Consider the following 18,990-nt stretch of genomic DNA (forward strand, 5'->3'; position numbering starts at 1 on the left):
TCAGTGCTGCCGACACTGCATCCCATGCTCTGGCAACTGGTGTCTTGCTCCGCCAGGATTCCAGTCCTCCAGCTTCCCTAAGGAGGTCGAGACCACCCTTGAGGACCTCTCCTTTGACAACCACAAACTTTTCAGCCACAAGATGGACGAATCCTTCTGCTCTCTTAAAGAATTTCCATGCCACTCTACGATCACTCGGCATTTACACCCCAACTCCGACCCACTGACAGCAGAGACCATCTTTCCACCCCCATCTCTAATCCATCTACCAGCCCTACTTCCAATACCCACGAAGCTCTCTCGCAGTTGCCAACACACCCAATGACCCCATTATTCTGCCACTTCCACCTCCATCACCTCGCCCCCTTCACTGTCATCCAAGCAGCCCTTTTGATTCCCCCCTCAAGACTCACGAACCACCTCCCGCCCTTCCTGCAGCATCCCAGATCATCTTCAGGGGCTGTCTTGTCCTGTTCACCCACAATTGGGGCAAGATCACCACTGATGGATGGGTACTGGACCTCATCTGTCCAGGTACTAGGTAGAGTTCCACTCGTTCCCCCCCGCTTGTTACCCACTCGTTGTGGGGATCCTTCTCATCACGATCTCTTCTGAGAAGAGGCGCAGACTCTCCTCCAGAAGGGCTCCATCAAATGCGTCCGCCACCGTTACCATGGCCATGGATTCTATTCTCGTTATTACTTTGTGCCGCAAAAGGGGGGTGGCCGCTGTCCCATTCTGTAAAAAGCGACAAAGAGTCCTGGGGCACCTTATAGACTAACAGAAGTATTGGAGCATAAGCGTTCGTGGGTGAATACCCACTTCGTCAGACTAACACAGCTACCCCTCTGATACTTGTCCCATTCTGGACTTCTGGGTGCTGAACAAATTCATATGCAAATTCTGTTTCCACATGGTCACACTCCCTCTCTTCTCCCATCCCTCCCCTGTGGGGCCTGGTTCGCGGCGCTCGATATGAAGGATGCCTACTTCCACGTCGACATCCACCTGTCTCATCGGAAGTTTCTCTGTTTCACAGTGGGGCATTCTCATTATCAGTTCCAGGTCCTACTCTTTGGTATTGCCTCTGCTCCACGTGTGTTCATGAAGGCTTTTGCCATTGTCACAGGTCACATGCGTCATCTTGGTTACTCCGTGTTTCCTTACCTGGACAACTGGCTCCTCATTGCATGGTCGTGTACCTGTGTCCTTTCCGCTGTCTAGACTCTTTGCACTCTCCTCGCTGGCCTGGGTATCTGCATCAATGGGGACTGGTTCATTGTCCTCCCTACCCGTATGCTCAGGTTCATCAGGGTGCATCTGGACTTTCTCGCAGGCTGTGCCTTTCTCCCAATGGACCTTTTGCTGCCATCACTTCACTCATCGCACAGCTCTGCCGCTACTCTCATACGCGACTCCTCCAATGCCTTTCCCTCCTTGGCCGCATGGCAGCCTGCACCTCCATTATTCCTCACGCCTGCCTGTATATGCGCTGCCTCAAACTGTGTCTCCAGTCGATTTACAAGCCTCAGATGGACCACTTGGGCAAGCAGATTTTGCTTTCCCCTTCTGTTCTAGCTTCCCTCACGTGGTGGACCAACCCATCCAACGTCCTAGACGGCATCCTGTTCACTCTCCTCTCACCACGGACACCTCCCTTGTTGGGTGGAGTACTCATCTGGAGGGCTGTATGGTCCAAGGCATCTGGACACCGCAAGAGGCATGGATGCACATCAATATATTGGAATTGCGGGCTGCCCACCTGGCCTGTCAGGTGTTCCTGCCCCTTATCGAATCTTGCCACATTCAACTGCTGTCCAACAAAATGGTGATTGTATATATCAACAAGCAGGGCAATGCCCACTCCCACTCCTTCTGCACGGAAGCCATCCTCCTCTTGAACTGGTGCCTCAGGCACAGGGTCACCCTCCATGCCATGCACCTCCCAGGCACCAGCAACTCTCTGGTAGACATGCTCAGCGGGTCCTTCTATGCAAATCATGAGTGGAAGCTCCATGAACCCACGCTTCGCTCAGTCTTTTGCCAGTGGGACATACCAGGCAACAATCACAAACCACAAATATCCCCTTTTCTGCTCCAGAGGAGCCCTTGGACTGGGATCACAGGGTGATGCCTTCTCCTTCCCTGGACCACCGAACTCTGCTATGCCTTCCTGTCCATTTCCTTGCTCCTGCAAGTTCCGCACAAGGTGCGGCGGGATCATGCTACCGTCATTCTCATAGCCTCCTCCTGGCCTTGCTGGTATTGGTTCACAATCTCCTCCACCTCTCAACTTACTCCCCGAATCTGCCTTCACACCCTCCTGAATCTCCTCTCACAGGCATACAGCCTCCTAAGGCACCCCAACCCGGGCCCTCTCCAGCTCTCGGCCTGGTATTTGGATGGGGCTCACGTGTTAGACAGGGAATGCTCTGCCCCGGTGCACGACATCTTCACTCACTGCAGACGGCCGTCTATTAGATCCCGCTACCAAGCTAAATGGTGACACTTCACCAACTGGGTACACCACCACCGCTATCCTCTGGACTCCATCTCCATTCCCATCCTCCTGGACTATCTTCTGCACCTTTGACAGATGGGCCTCACACATTCCTCCATCCACGTACACCTGGCAGCATGCAGTGCCTTTCTCCCCGCTGTGGATGGGTTTTCCATCTTCACTCACCCAAGCACTGCCCGCTTCTTTCACAGCCTTCTAAATGCCTTCCCATCCATGTGGAAGCCTACTCCCTCTTGGGACCTCACTGCCCTCACTAAGGCATCCTTCTCACCCCTCGCAATCTGCTCTCTCATCCATCTCGCCATGAAAGTGATCTTTTTGGTGTCCATCACCTCAGCACGATGGGTTAGCAAGCTGGCAGCCATGATGGTCAACCTGCCCTTTACTCTCTTCCACAAAGACAGTTTCCTTACACCTGCACCCTAAATGTCTCACCAAGGTGGCCTCCCCGTTCCACCTAAACCAGTGCATACACATCCCAATCTTCTACCCTAATCTGCACATCTCCCCCAGGGCACAAACATTGCATTCTCTCGATGTCTGCCGGGCACTGGCCTTTTATCTCCAACACACCCACACCTTCCATGCCTCGCCCTGACTCTTCCTCACCGTCGTAGAGCACTGCCGGTGCCATGCCCTCTCCTCACAACACCTCTCTAAATGGCTCTCCCATTGTACCAAGGAATGCTACGCTCTCTCTCGCATTCCTCTCCCCCGCCCCTGGAGTCATAGCCCACTCCACGTGGGTGCTTGCGGCCATGTTGGCCTTTCTCATGGGCGTACCGTGGCAGGACACCCCTATGGTGGATACAGCAGTTGGCCGTGCCATCCTATAGACTGTGACTGCTTGCAAGTCTGTGCACCCGCCTCCAGGCTAAGCACTGCTTGCCACTCTCCGACATTTGGAATCCATATAAGAACCATCAAACGAAGAAGAAGAGGAGGTTACTTACTGTAACTGGACGTTCTTCAAGATGTGTGGTCCCTATTTGAACTCCAGTACCTGTCCTCCATCCCCTCTGCTGCTGACTCCATTGCTTGCGGGTGAGAGGGACCTGGAGTGGCATCGACCCGTACAGCCTCTTAAAACCTTGGATGTGCCGTGTGGCCAATGCACAACGCACATATGGGTCAACGGGCATTTCTACAAACAGTTCTAGCTCCGGCACATGGTAGCCTGCACACCCACATCTGGAATCCAAATAGGGACCACACGTCTTGAAGAATCTTCAGTTACAGTAAGTAATCTCCTCTTCTTGAGCATACATATTGACATTTATGTTCCAACATATATTTAATAGTAGAAAGTAGGAAGACTTGCTGTGTTTAGACACTCGGGGCTATGGAAAAGACAGGTTATGTTACATTAGATGTCTGGGAAACCTAATAACACCACATGAGCTGTCAAAAAAATATGCACCATAAATTTTGAGCCCAGTGGCTCTGAGTAAGGCAAGTATGGGCAACAAAGAAAAAATGAGGCAAGGCAAGAGAGTCCAAAAACAAAAGGGACAAATGCAAAGTAGAAGCTACTTGTGTTGATTGTGTACAAAAACTACTTTTGGTTATGTGGTTAGTATGAAAAGGAAAGAGTTACAAAAAGATGGAAAGCCTGCTTATGTCAACTACTTTAGAGAAATTTTAATCTTCATTTAATTTTGCAATGCTATCGAGGTCAGTATCTGTCTGCGTTTCCAGCCATGTAACTGTTTGGGACAGTTTCAACTTGGAAATCCACATATCTCAAGGCTCTCTACTTTGTGTTTGTTTTGGATTTCAAATACCCTTGTTCCTTATTTATTTAGGACAGATCCTTTTCTCTCTCATTGTCCCTTGTGAGATTTGCGTGTGTGTAACCCTAATCTGCTGACAGGGAAACAAGCACACTTTAATCAAAATATCTGTCTTGATCTTTTAATTTTTGCAATAATTGGAGAAATGTCACCGTATAAGCCACTTACTTATTGATCAAAATACCTTGTTATCTCTTTTCTCATCAGTGTACTGCCTGGAAGAAGAGAGAAGTAGTTAGTTGATTCTATCTCAATCTGTATGTCAGTCGTTTTCTTTTTCGTTTATTGTTAGAGGTGCTCCCCTGCCTTTTGTGGTCTGGACTGGCAGATGGTGTTGCCCTAACCAGGGATCCTTGTTCATGTCCTGGCCCAGTTTCCATCATCTCTCCATTTTCTCACTTCTTATCCTTTTCTGTCTCTGTTCTCTTTTTGTTTTGGTTGAGTGGAAAATACTGTTGCACACCCTGAAACCTTTAAACAATATTTTATGTCTTCAACTAGTGGTCATATATACTCAGCAAGGAAAGTTGAAATGAGACTTGACACTCCATAATCTGTAAATACAAACAGAACATGGAAGCGGATATTAGTCTGAGATCAAACTTAATTTTAAGCCATTTATTGCAGCCAAAATCATCATCTTTCAATACGGTTAAATTTCAGACAATCAGGTTAAATTCCTTAATGCTCCTGAAACTGAGAAATGAAAACCAAGGAGACAAATCACTACTAGCTAAAACTACAAGCACTAATTTAAAGAAACTTTAAAGAAAGTTATGTTTTCCAAATGAAGAAAAAATACATAGTTCTTGTTAAATATGCACCATAATTCTTGTTAATGTGTTTAATTTTAATTTTAGGGGGAAATGTATGTGACTAGAATGTTTCACCTATATCTGGTGTTCTTATGGTTATGTTCATTTTCTAGGCTGCCAAGATCCATAGCACCAATTTTTGGGCCTAATATTTTGATTGGTTTTCTAAGCCCATGTAATTCTTTGTTCTTCATTGCACAATAATTGTTTCCATACTCTTTATTTAAAAAAAAAAGGGGGGGGGGGGGACAGGATTAGTGATGGGATACATACAGAGCCTAGTTGGGTAGCATCTGAAAGTAGTTACCATCTCGTGACTGTTGAATGACAAGAATTTGTTGGGCTTGATCCACTCCCCATGTTAGACAAGAGTTCACATTAGAAAATTGCTCTCACAACGGGCACTAATTGGCAACTTTGTTGATTGTCTGAGTAGGGAAGCCAGAGACTGAATGTGCAAGGTGACTCAACTTGCCTCTTAAAGGTGGTTCCTCCAAAACAAGGTTTTTGCATGTTGAAAGAATGACATCAGGAAGACTGTGTTGCCAATGCCCACTCTGTACCAGTTCTTTAGATTATAAAGAACTTTTCTGTCCAGGGTTGTTAGGCCAACACATTTGATGAGCTTTAAAGGCAAACACACACACACACACACAAACAACTAAGTGAATAAAATTAAAACGATGCTAGTATCTCAACACTCATAAATCGCCTTGCAGTACCAAACAACCATGAACAGGGCGAAACATGGAAAGAAAACGGGTTCTAGCTGGAAGTTGAGAAAAGCGTTTGTGTGTGTGTATATTTTATTTTATTAATGAGTACAAAGAAATACCTTGACAAATATCTGTTTACTATTCATGATACCAATAAAGTAGGAAGCTACTCCCTCATTAAAATATTCTGAACACTGATGTGGCATGTATCTTTTTCAAAAGGTGGAGACCTGGTTACAACAACTCGAAGAAACCATGAGTAAAACAGTGCATCGTTATATCATGGAGGCTATAGCTGCCTATGAAGAAAAGCCCAGAGAGCAATGGATTTTTGACTACCCGGCTCAAGTTGCACTTACCAGCTCACAAATCTGGTGGACGACGGATGTAGGAATAGCATTCAACAGGCTGGAGGAGGGATTTGAAACGGCCCTGAAGGATTACAATAAAAAACAGGTATTGATGTCTTGCTTATATTGGATGAAAACAAGGTTCCATTTTCATACTGTACCGATCACCCAGAAATGTTTGGTTGGCATGTTAAATGTTTTTTTAGTCAGACTGTATTTATTGGCTATCTGCTATTGCCATCCTCTGAAGAAAAGGAAATATGCCTCTTCCTTCTGATTCTCTCTCCCTCTATAGATGATCCCATTTCTGTTTCTCTCTCCAACAATGAAAATTGCCCTTATAGCTTTCTGTGGGTTCATTTTGGAGCAAGAAGAGGAAGGGTAAAAGCCAAGGTGCTATAAAATAAAGGATTTTTTCCATAATTATTAGCATTTCTCAAACAGGAATGTTTGTGACCTAAAACTGTCCAAATCTGGAAATATAGATAATACCAAATCCAGCTCTTTGAGGTAGGTATTTTTGATAGTTAAAGACAGATGGGGGGCATTTATTCAGAAAATGTGATATGGGCCTTTATTTTCAAAAGCTATTGGTGATTTTGGGAGCCTCAGTTTTATGATCTGCACCTTGAGTCCTCTTTCAGGGGCTCGGTTTTTAGAAAGTGCTGACCAACCGTCTCTGAAAACTAGGAATGCATTTGTTGTGGGGGTACAGGAAGGATCTATGATCATTCAGCATTCCAGAATTGCTGCTATTCCTATTGTAAGACATCTCAAATTGAGCACCCAAAAATTGGGACACCCAAAGATCACTAGTAATTTTGAAAATGTAGGGTGTACTGAATACTGGTAGACAACAAAAACTTGATTGGACCACCATGCTATTATAGAAATTTTAGGGTGCACACACCCATACACATGCCTGACGAGTGGGTAGGTAATAATGCATATGTAAGGAAGCCAAAACTTGTGGATCTGTTAGGATTGTTTGATTTGACAATAAAACCATCAGAGTTCAGTTTGAAACTTTGGTTAGTTTTAGTTCCAGTCCCCAAATAGGTATTTCCTGCTGTTTTAATAGCAGCTACACTGTTACCCATAATTCTCATTTAAAAATAGTGTTCTAATGTTAGCATTCTTTTTTTCTTTCAAACTTTCAAATTAAATAGCTTAATTTTTAAAAACTGGATCTGATTTGATTATAATGGATGATCTGCCAGAACTAAGTAATTTTCCCTCATATCTGCAAGCTGAGAATGAAAAAAAATTAACGCATCAAATTACGTAAGTCTTACCAATGCCTGATATTGTGCCATCAATTTTTAAGTAGAATCCCCCCATCTCCCATTGAAAGAGGTAGAGAGGTCTACTTAAAAATTGTTGACTTGCTATGGTTTTGTGGTATTTCTTCATCTAACAGATACATACTGTGCCTCTTGTCCTTTTGCTGGGTGGAACATGGCAGTGGTGCTGTCAAGGAGCCCATTCCCTGGTTCTCGGCCCTGAAGCAGGCTGCTCTAAACTGTGCCAGCTAGCAGGGATTCCTCCTGAGGCACCGTACACCACCACTTTTTGTGTTCCAGCTATTCCCCCTCTGGGGCACCCTACCTTGTGGGAGGATTTTGCTCTCTTTGCACTCCTAAGAGTATGGAGTGGACCCGAGAACCTTATATATATTGGGCAACTTTCTAAGTTTCTATAAATCAGTAACGTTTTTTGTGGGGAGAAGTGTCTGAGATTTATCAGGGTGCAGAGTAATTCAACTTGAAATTTTACCATTCAAATGTCCTTTGTAATCAGATTAGTGTTTCCCATAAAGTTATGGTGTGGTAGCCTAAACCCAAGATAAATGACCCATTTTTAAAAAAAAAAAACTTGCTATAAAGTAAGGAAATTAGGAATTACAGTTGTAATTCTGAAAGAAGTCACTGACACTTAGATAACTACCAGACCCTTAAATCTGGGGACTACAAGAAAGCTGACATCTAAATTGCATTATGCCAATAATGAAAAAGCATAGCTTTTGAGGTCTCATTCATTCTTGAATCCTTTTTTGTAGCAGGGTCTGAACACGGACAAGCACGGCTGTATAGTACATCACTTACACAATACATTGTATGCACTTTATTAATGTTATGTTTGCCTAATTAAACATGTGCACAGCCGCAGGCTATCATAGAACCATAGAACCATAGAATATCAGGGTTGGAAGGGACCTCAAGAGGTCATCTAGTCCAACCCCCTGCTCAAAGCAGGACCAATTCCCAACTAAATCATCCCAGCCAGGGCTTTGTCAAGCCGGGCCTTAAAAACCTCCAAGGAAGGAGACTCCACCACCTCCCTAGGTAACGCATTCCAGTGTTTCACCACCCTCCTAGTGAAATAGTTTTTCCTAATATTCAACCTGGACCTCCCCCACTGCAACTTGAGACCATTGCTCCTTGTTCTGTCATCTGCCACCACTGAGAACAGCCGAGCTCCATCCTCTTTGGAACCCCCCTTCAGGTAGCTGAAGGCTGCTATCAAATCCCCCCTCATTCTTCTCTTCTGGAGACTAAACAATCCCAGTTCCCTCAGGCTCTCCTCATAAGTCATGTGCTCCAGACCCCTAATCATTTTTGTTGCCCTCCGTTGGACTCTTTCCAATTTTTCCACATCCTTCTTGTAGTGTGGGGCCCAAAACTGGACACAGTATTCCAGATGAGGCCTCACCAATGTCGAATAAAAGGAAACGATCACGTTCCTCGATCTGCTGGCAATGCCCCTACTTATACAGCCCAAAATGCCGTTAGCCTTCTTGGCAACAAGAGCACACTGTTGACTCATATCCAGCTTCTCGTCCACTGTGACCCCTAGGTCCTTTTCTGCAGAACTGCTACCTAGCCATTCGGTCCCTAGTCTGTAGCAGTGCATGGGATTCTTCCATCCTAAGTGCAGGACTCTGCACTTGTCCTTGTTGAACCTCATCAGGTTTTTTTTGGCCCAATCCTCTAATTTGTCTAGGTCCCTCCGTATCCGATCCCTACCCTCTAGTGTATCTACCACACCTCCTAGTTTAGTGTCATCTGCAAACTTGCTGAGAGTGCAGTCCACACCATCCTCCAGATCATTAATAAAGATATTAAACAAAACCGGCCCCAGGACCGACCCTTGGGGCACTCCGCTTGAAACTGGCTGCCAACTAGACATGGAGCCATTGATCACTACCCGTTGAGCCCGACGATCTAGCCAGCTTTCTATCCACCTTACAGTCCATTCATCCAGCCCATACTTCTTTAACTTGGCGGCAAGAATACTGTGGGAAACCGTATCAAAAGCTTTGCTAAAGTCAAGGAATAACACATCCACTGCTTTCCCCTCATCCACAGAGCCAGTTATCTCATCATAGAAGGCAATTAGGTTAGTCAGGCACGACTTCCCCTTCGTGAATCCATGCTGACTGTTCCTGATCACTTTCCTCTCCTCTAAATGTTTCATAATTGATTCCTTGAGGACCTGCTCCATGATTTTTCCAGGGACTGAGGTGAGGCTGACTGGCCTGTAGTTCCCCGGATCCTCCTTCTTCCCTTTTTCAAAGATGGGCACTACATTAGCCTTTTTCCAGTCATCTGGGATCTCCCCCGATCGCCATGAGTTTTCAAAAATAATGGCTAATGGCTCTGCAATCTCACCTGCCAACTCCTTTAGCAGCCTCGGATGCAGCGCATCTGGCCCCATGGACTTGTGCACGTCCAGTTTTTCTAAATAGCCCCGAACCACTTCTTTCTCCACAGAGGGCTGGTCGCCTTCTCCCCATACTGTACTGCCCAGTGCAGCAATCTGGGAGCTGACCTTGTTCGTGAAGACAGAGGCAAAAAAATCATTGAGTACATGAGCTTTTTCCACATCCTCGGTCACTAGGTTGCCTCCCTCATTCAGTAAGGGGCCCACACTTTCCTTGATTTTCTTCTTGTTGCTAACATACCTGAAGAAACCCTTCTTGTTACTCTTAACATCTCTTGCTAACTGCAACTCCAAGTGTGATTTGGCCTTCCTTATTTCACTCCTGCATGCCTGAGCAATATTTTTATACTCCTCCCTGGTCAGTTGTCCAATCTTCCACTTCTTGTAAGCTTCTTTTTTGCGTTTAAGATCAGCAAGGATTTCACTGTTTAGCCACGCTGGTCGCCTGCCATATTTACTATTCTTTCTACACATCGGGATGGTTTGTTCCTGCAACCGCAATAAGGATTCTTTAAAATACAGCCAGCTCTCCTGGACCCCTTTGCCCTTCATGTTATTCTCCCAAGGGATCCTGCCCATCTGTTCCCTGAGGGAGTCAAAGTCTGCTTTTCTGAAGTCCAGGGTCCGTATTCTGCTGCTCTCCTTTCTTCCTTGTGTAAGGATCCTGAACTCGACCATCTCATGGTCACTGCCTCCCAGGTTCCCATCCACTTTTGCTTCCCCTACTAATTCTTCCCTGTTTGTGAGCAGCGGGTCAAGAAAAGCTCTGCCCCTAGTTGGTTCCTCCAGTACTTGCACCAGGAAATTGTCCCCTACACTTTCCAAAAACTTCCTGGATTGTCTGTGCACCGCTGTATTGCTCTCCCAGCAGATATCAGGGTGATTAAAGTCTCCCATGAGAACCAGGGCCTGCGATCTAGCAACTTCTGCTAGTTGCCAGAAGAAAGCCTCGTCCACCTCATCCCCCTGGTCTGGTGGTCTATAGCAGACTCCAACCACGACATCACCCTTGTTGCTCACACTTCTCAACTTTATCCAGAGACTCTCCGGTTTTTCTGCAGTTTCATACCGGAGCTCTGAGCAGTCATACTCCTCTCTTACATACAACGCAACTCCCCCACCTTTTCTGCCCTGCCTGTCCTTCCTGAACAGTTTATATCCATCCATGACAGTACTCCAGTCATGTGAGTTCTTCTTCGAGAGATGTCCCTGTGGGTGCTCCACTACAGGTGTTGGTGCGTCCCTGCGCCTTCGCCCGGAGATTTTTGCAGCAGTACTCATAGCGGCCACGCATGCTCAGAAGCTGCCCCCCGCTGTGACTCTAGGTTAATAGTACGCATGCGTGGCCGGTCTCCTCAGTTCCTTCTCAAACGTCCCCGGCCTGAGACGGAGCTCAGCAGACTCATTAGAAAATCCTTCACTCTTGCCTCAATTACCCTTTAGTAACCAGTTCTTGTCAGTTTTCTCTGTTAATATAGTTACTTACCCAGTTTATCTGTTAAAAAAAAAAAAAAAATTTCTGTCAGCCGCGGCTATGCCGGGCTCCACAGGTTTCAAGCGCTGTGCTACCTGCAAGGAAGCTATCCCATTATCGGACGGACACTCAAAGTGTATAAAATGTTTGGGGGAAGCTCACATTCCCCAAAAATGTGCCCACTGCTGTAAACTCAGCTCCAGGGCACGGAAAGACAGGGAGCTCAAACTTAAACTGCTCCTCCTTCAAAAGTCTATCGGGTCAGTTTCAGACCCAGGCGTTGAAGCCAGCTCCGCTGCCCGACACAGCCCCCCCGCCGCAAAAAAGCTGAAAAAATCCACGAAGAAGGGACACCCTTCCTCACCTAACAAGGCTATGAGGCACAAAGTATCTCCAGGCAGATCAACGATCTCTCTGCCTGTGTTTCCTCGCCTCAGCAACTTTCATGAGCCAGGCTCTTCGGGAACCGCGCAAAAGCCGCCTGAGGCTCCGGCGGCGGTGCGAGGCTCCGGTGCCGAGGCATCAGGCTTCCAGTTGCCTGCCTCAGTTACGGCACCGTTCGGCACCGCGACTGAGACGGTGCCGACATTCCACAGCATTCCTGACCCTAGGCAGCCTGATGTTGCTTGCCCGGCACCGACCGCGGCACCGACCCCTGCGGTGCACTCTGACACACAGATCACAGGCAGAAACCCCGATCGCGGGAATGCTCCTGTGCGACAGCCTCTCCCGGCTCAGCTTTCATCTCCCGGAGGAGCCTCATTAACTCATTTTACCCAGACAGCAGATCTTCTAGTATCACCTACCTTGCAGTCTCCGCTCATGAATGCATATTCTTTTTCAATGCCTGAGTCAGGATCTGAGCAGTTTTCCTCCAGTGAGGAGGAAGCAGATCCACAGGGAGTTTTTTCACCATATCATGACTCCCAGCCCCGAACCCAGAGCAATAAGGGTTATGAGAAAACTACCTCATCCCACTCTCGGGACCCTGCCTCCTGGGGGGTGAACCCCTGGATGGCACCACCTATGCCCTACCCGCCACCATGGCAATACTGGACACCATGGGCATCATACCCTCGGGAATACATGCCCCGTGGCCACTCGACCAGGCGCAACACTGATCCAGCGCCACCTCATAACGAATATGCCACTGACACGAGACACCTGGCAACACAGCCACGCTCCCAGGATAAACCTAGCCCTACTCCTGTTACAACAGAAACGGAGCTAGCACCTGAAGAAGCATTGCTTCCCCTTCCTCCTACTCCCTCTGATGAATATACAAAATTCCAGGACCTCTTTAAAAGAGTTGCTAGTGACCTGAGAATTAACCTGGACGTGGTCACCGAACAACAGCATGAGCTAACGAACATCCTACAGCCCCCTTCTTCCTCCAGAGTGGCACTCCCAATTAACGCAGCCCTTTTAGAACCCGCTAAGTCCATCTGGCAGACTCCAGCGACAAGCCTACCTACCTGCAAGCAAGCAGACAAGAAGTATTTTATTTCTCCAAAGGACTCTGAATTCCTTTTTACCCACCCAGCACCAAATTCATTGTTAGTAGACGCTGCGAACCAGAGGGCTAGACAACAGTATTCTCGTTCTGCCCCGCCCAACAAGGATAATAAATGACTGGACCTTTTTGGTCGCAAGGTCTATGCATCCTCCACTCTCCAATTTCGTATAGCTAATTATACTGCAGTCCTGGCAAAATACGACCATAAAAACTATAATAAGTTAATGGACTTTATTGATGACATTCCAGAACAAAGAAAACAACAGTTCAGAGCTACGGTTTCTGAGGGCCAAGCCATTTCACGCACCGCTCTCCAAGCAGCCCTCGATGTAGCCAACACAGCGGCAAGATCGACCGCTACAGCGATAGTCATGCGACGGGGCTCATGGCTCTCCTCTTCCTTTTTTCCTCGCGAAGTTCAGAACACAATTGAAGATCTTCCCTTCGACGGTGACAAACTCTTTGCTTCTAACACAAATGAAGTGCTTCATTCAATGAAAGACTCCAGGACAACCCTCCGGTCTCTAGGTCTCCAGGCACCTACGACCAGAAGACGACAATATCGATACCAACCGTACCACCGGCCACGTTATCCCGCATTTACACAACCTTCCCATAGACCGCAGGAACAGCAACAGCCGCAACGTCAAAGACCAAGATTCCAGCGACGTCGCCCAAACTCTGCAGGGGCACCTCAACCCCCACCAGCTAATAGGCAGATTTGAAGACTTGGTCGAGGGTTTAGAAAGCAACGCCCCCACTTCAGCCGCCACACCTATCTTTGGACACCGCCTACGACCTTTCTTCCATCAATGGAGGAAGATTACCTCCGACAAGTGGGTCTTAGAGGTAGTTACAATTGGATACGTCATCCCCTTCCTCTCCTTACCTCCCACCCACCCACCCTCCCCGTCCCTCTTCAGGGACCCTTCTCACGAGCAGCTACTCCTCCAAGAAGTGCAACATCTCCTTCATTTGGGAGCAGTAGAAATCGTGCCAGAGCGAAACAGAGGGAAGGGTTTTTACTCCCATTATTTCTTAACGGAGAAGAAAAATGGGGGATGGCGACCAATCCTCGATCTCAGGCGGCTCAACAGATTCATCAAAAAGCAAAAGTTCAAGATGGTGACCCTCACTACCATAATCCCAGCGCTGGAGCGGGGCGACTGGTTTTCTGCCCTCGACCTACAAGATGCCTATTTCCATGTCACCATACATCCGGCCCACAGACGTTTCCTCCGATTTACCCTTGGTTCCACACATTTCCAATACAGGGTACTCCCCTTCGGACTATCTACAGCCCCCCGTGCTTTTTCCAAGCTTCTAGCTGTAGTCACTGCCTACCTCAGGAAACAAGGGGTCATAGTGTTCCCTTACCTTGACGATTGCCTCCTCAAAGCTTCAACATTCGACGAGGCGCTCCGGTTCACACGGCTCACAGTCGATTGCTTTCTATCTCTCGGCCTACAAATAAACAGAGACAAATCCACATTACGCCCCACCCAGCACCTGCAGTTCATAGGCGCAGACCTCGACTCCCGGACGGGGCTAGCATCGCTCCCACCCGATCGCTTCAATTCCATAAACCAACTGGTCACAATTGTTCGCAACAGCCCTCAGGTAACTGCCCGAGATTGCCTGCAACTACTAGGTCACATGGCCTCGTGCAATTTTGTCGTCCAGAATGCACGCCTATACATGAGGTGCTTCCAAGCGTGGCTGGCAACGGTTTACAAACCGAATATGCATTCTTTAAACAAGACTCTCTCCCTGCCTACTCCAGTCAAAGATTCGCTACATTGGTGGACCATCCACTCCAACCTCTGTTCTGGAGTCCCGTTTCTTCAACAGGCTCCATCACGCATTCTGACCACCGATGCATCTATGACAGGTTGGGGTGCACATATGTCTCATCACACAGTACAGGGACTATGGTCACCAACCGAGACCTCCCTGCACATAAATGTTCTAGAACTTCGAGCCATTCGCAACGCGTGCCGTCACTTCCTGCCACTAATCAAGCATAATCACATACGCATAATGACGGACAACATTGCATGCATGTTTTACGTAAACAGGCAGGGCGGAGCTCGTTCCCATTCGCTGTGCACAGAGGCTATGAAGCTCTGGAATTGGTGCATTGCGAACAACATCCGGGTATCAGCAGCCTATCTTCCCGGAATCATGAACACCACAGTGGACGAACTGAGCAGACGCTTCCCATGGGACCACGAGTGGGAGATAGACGAGAAAACCATTCACGATGTATTCAGTACCTGGGTTTACCCAACCATAGACTTGTTTGCAACTGCAAAAAACAAGAAATGTCTCAATTTCTGCTCCAGAGCAGGACTGGGCAAACATTCCCTGGGGGACGCATTCATGATCTCATGGCACCGAAACCTATTCTATGCGTTTCCCCCGATACCAGTTCTCAACAGGGTTCTGATAAAAATACGAACGGATCGAGCCAAGGTGATCCTCATTGCCCCATCGTGGCCCAGACAACCATGGTTTCCCTTCCTCACCAGAATGTCAATCCAACCACCAATCTCCCTGCCGCTTATTCCGAACCTTCTATCTCAACAGCACAGCCGTTTTCTCCATCCCAACCTGTCCATGCTTCACCTCAAGGCCTGGTTCCTACGTGGTTCTCCCAACGCGAATTAGATTGCTCCGAACAAGTTCAGGAGGTGCTCCTACATAGCAGAACGCAATCTACTCGCAAGACCTATCTTCAAAAGTGGAAACGATTCACACATTGGTGTTCTGCCAAACACCTTTCTCCTACCTCGGTACCTCTTTCATTTATATTGGACTATCTCTTGGGCCTTAAGCAATCCGGCCTTTCTTTCAGCTCCATCAGGGTCCATTTAGCTGCTATTACGACTTTCCACGACAGAATTGATGATACGTCTGTCTTTGCTCACGCTACTACGAAGCGTTTCCTCAAGGGACTACAAACCTTATACCCAGACATTAAACCACTGACCACCCCCTGGGACCTTCATCTGGTACTGTCTGCCCTAACTCAACAACCTTTCGAACCCCTAGCCACGTGCTCCCTTTTACACCTCTCCATGAAAACAGCGTTTCTAGTGGCAATTACTTCTGCCAGACGGGCAGGAAAAATAGCAGCTCTCATGGCACACCCACCATATACGATATTTTTTAAAGACAAGGTTACCCTCAGATTACACCCCAAATTTCTTCCAAAGGTACACTCATCATTCCATATTAATGAACCCATACACCTGCCGACTTTTTTTCCGAAACCACATGCGAACTCCTTTGAAACCTCAATGCATACACTAGATGTTCGCAGAGCCTTGTCATTCTATTTGGATAGAACCGAACCCTTTAGAACCTCCTCTAGACTTTTTGTCTCTATTGCAGAGCGCTCCAAAGGCACACCTATTTCTACCCAGAGACTCTCGAACTGGATCTCCCAGTGTATCCGACTGTGCTATCAGATGAAGGGGGTTACACCTCCAGACGGCATTAGAACACACTCCACTAGATCTCTGGCTGCCTCGGTCGCGTTCTTACGCAAAGTTCCCTTGGCTGACATTTGTAAAGCAGCCACCTAGTCCTCTGACCACACTTTTGTTAAACACTATGCCCTTACTCAAGGCCCTCTATCTGACATACGCTTGGGCAGGGCGGTACTTTCAACGGCGTTCCTACCAGATCCGAAGTCCCTACCTCCTTAAGATACACCGCTTTTAAGTCACCTGTAGTGGAGCACCCACAGGGACATCTCTCGAAGAAGAAGAGGAGGTTACTCACCCTGTGCAGTAACTGACGTTCTTCGAGATGAGTGTCCCTGTCGGTGCTCCACTACCCACCCTCCTCCCCTCTACTTCGGAGTTGGGGGGCCTCCGTGGTAGAGAAGGAACTGAGGAGACCGGCCACGCATGCGTACTATTAACCTAGAGTCACAGCGGGGGGCAGCTTCTGAGCATGCGTGGCCGCTATGAGTACTGCTGCAAAAATCTCCGGGCGAAGGCGCAGGGACGCACCAACACCTGTAGTGGAGCACCCACAGGGACACTCATCTCGAAGAACGTCAGTTACTGCACAGGGTGAGTAACCTCCTCTTATCCCACCAAGTCTCTGTTATTCCAATCACATCATAGTTCCCTGACTGTGCCAGGACTTCCAGTTCTCCCTGCTTGTTTCCCAGGCTTCTTGCATTTGTGTATAGGCACTTAAGATAACTCATCGATCGTCCCTCTTTCTCAGCATGAGCCAGGAGTTCTCCCCTCTTGCGCTCTCCTGCTTGTGCTTCCTCCCAGAATCCCATTTCCCCACTTACCTCAGGGCTTTGGTCTCCTTCCCCTGGTGAACCATTATCTTCTTTACTGTTAATGTGAAGTGTTGTGAAGAAAACACATTCATTAAGGATATTTTCACAGTGCAGCTATAAGTAACTTCATTAATATCACATTTATTAATTCCTCCATTCATTGTGTTGTACTTCTTTAAACCTCAAGCCTTTGTACTTCGTACAGTGTATTTTCAAGTTCTTTGTCCAGTAAAAACATCTGAAGCAAAGAACCATTTCCCCCTTTTCTTGAAAGGGGAATAGATCTCACCATTCAGAAGGTTTTCCTGATATTGACTATAAAAGTTCCTGTTTAACTTTATCCCAGTGTCTAGAACTGATATGCCCAGAACTGATCTAGTGTTCCAAACATACTTGGTAACTTATAACCATGCATGTGCAAGATAGCTTATGTGGTAATTGAATTCATTATATAGGCAGAATTTATCTCCCATGGTGGTGATGACTGGGACAGTGGAATGAAATGTTGCAAAAAAATTATTGTCATCTTTTTAGATCACTCAGCTAAACGCTCTCATTGCTTTGTTGCTGGGAGAACTTGCCTCAGGTGACAGACAGAAGATCATGACCATTTGCACTATAGATGTTCATGCTCGAGATGTGGTGGCAAAACTTGTTGCTCAAAAGGTAAATTGTAGGGTGTAACTTTTTTCATACGATGTTTTAGGGTTTAAAAGGAAAAAAGAAAAGGACTTTAAGCCAAGCATGTGTCCAGGCTTGCATGAGTGCATAAGGAAGGGGCAGATGATATGGTTATGGGCACAAGGACTACCTGCTTCCCAGCCATGTACCAAACCACTGGCCATACCTCTCTCTGTGGTACATTGCCTTCTGTAGTCTCGTACTTGGGTGATGAATCAGACCCAGAACCAGGTTCAAACTTTGATCAGCAAAGGGTTCCTTTCAGAACCTTAGATCATAAAACTATGAGCACAAGTTATCCTTGGGTAAGCCAAGTCTGTTCTTCAGATGATGGGTTCCATGAAGGCATGTCTGGAACTAGTCTGTTTTTCTGTGTAGCTTCTCCATCTTCGAATATTTAGCCATTAGTTGTTTTGTTCTGATCTGTTTAGCCCTCCAGAACTGGAGGCCTGTCTGTCTCACATGGTGGTTGCAGGATAAATATATTCATACATACAAAACTTTGTTCTGGTGAAACTGAAGTTACAGATACGTGTCAGTGGTCTGAATGCATATTACCTTATATTGGACGGAGAGTGAAGAGGGCTTGGGAGGTAATCATAGGTGCTGGAACCAGGGATGCTGGGGGTGCTGCTGCACCTCCTGGCTTGAAGTGGTTTCCATTATATACAGGGTTTACAATTTGGTTCAATGGCTCTCAGCATGCCTGGAAGTAAGTATAATCCCTTATAATTGCTTGTAGTAGTTATTACTTGTAAAAGACTAGGTGTGAAGCCTACTGATGACAGTTAAAGCTTTTGGGAGTGTCTGGTTTCTTTCATCTCCACAGCTTCCACATGACATAATGTTTGTGCAATGGTTTTAGGTCACTAGTTCCCAAGCTTTTGCTTGGCTGTCACAACTACGCCATAGATGGGATGAGGCCCAGAACCACTGCCTAGCCAACATTTGCGATGCTCAGTTCCAGTACTTTTATGAGTATTTGGGAAATACCTCTCGGCTAGTTATTACACCTCTGACTGACAGGTACTGACTGTTAATAATGAACTATCTCTACTTGATCCATTTAATAGAATACAAAGTAAAACTTTC

At 46.9% G+C, this 18,990-nt stretch overlaps 1 protein-coding gene across 1 annotated transcript in view; it reads left to right on the top strand.

Annotated features, from left to right (window-relative positions):
- The window catches only part of DNAH11 (dynein axonemal heavy chain 11), a 293,212-nt gene that overhangs the window by 92,314 nt on the left and 181,908 nt on the right, over positions 1-18,990 (top strand). Inside the window, exons 30-32 of the mRNA XM_065583334.1 lie at positions 6,068-6,301; positions 17,752-17,883; positions 18,764-18,924. Coding sequence (XP_065439406.1) covers positions 6,068-6,301; positions 17,752-17,883; positions 18,764-18,924 — 527 coding nt within the window. The remainder of the gene's footprint in view (positions 1-6,067; positions 6,302-17,751; positions 17,884-18,763; positions 18,925-18,990) is intronic.

The sequence above is a fragment of the Chrysemys picta genome, chromosome 2, assembly GCF_011386835.1.
Source record: "Chrysemys picta bellii isolate R12L10 chromosome 2, ASM1138683v2, whole genome shotgun sequence".
NCBI classification, from domain to species: Eukaryota; Metazoa; Chordata; order Testudines; family Emydidae; genus Chrysemys; species Chrysemys picta.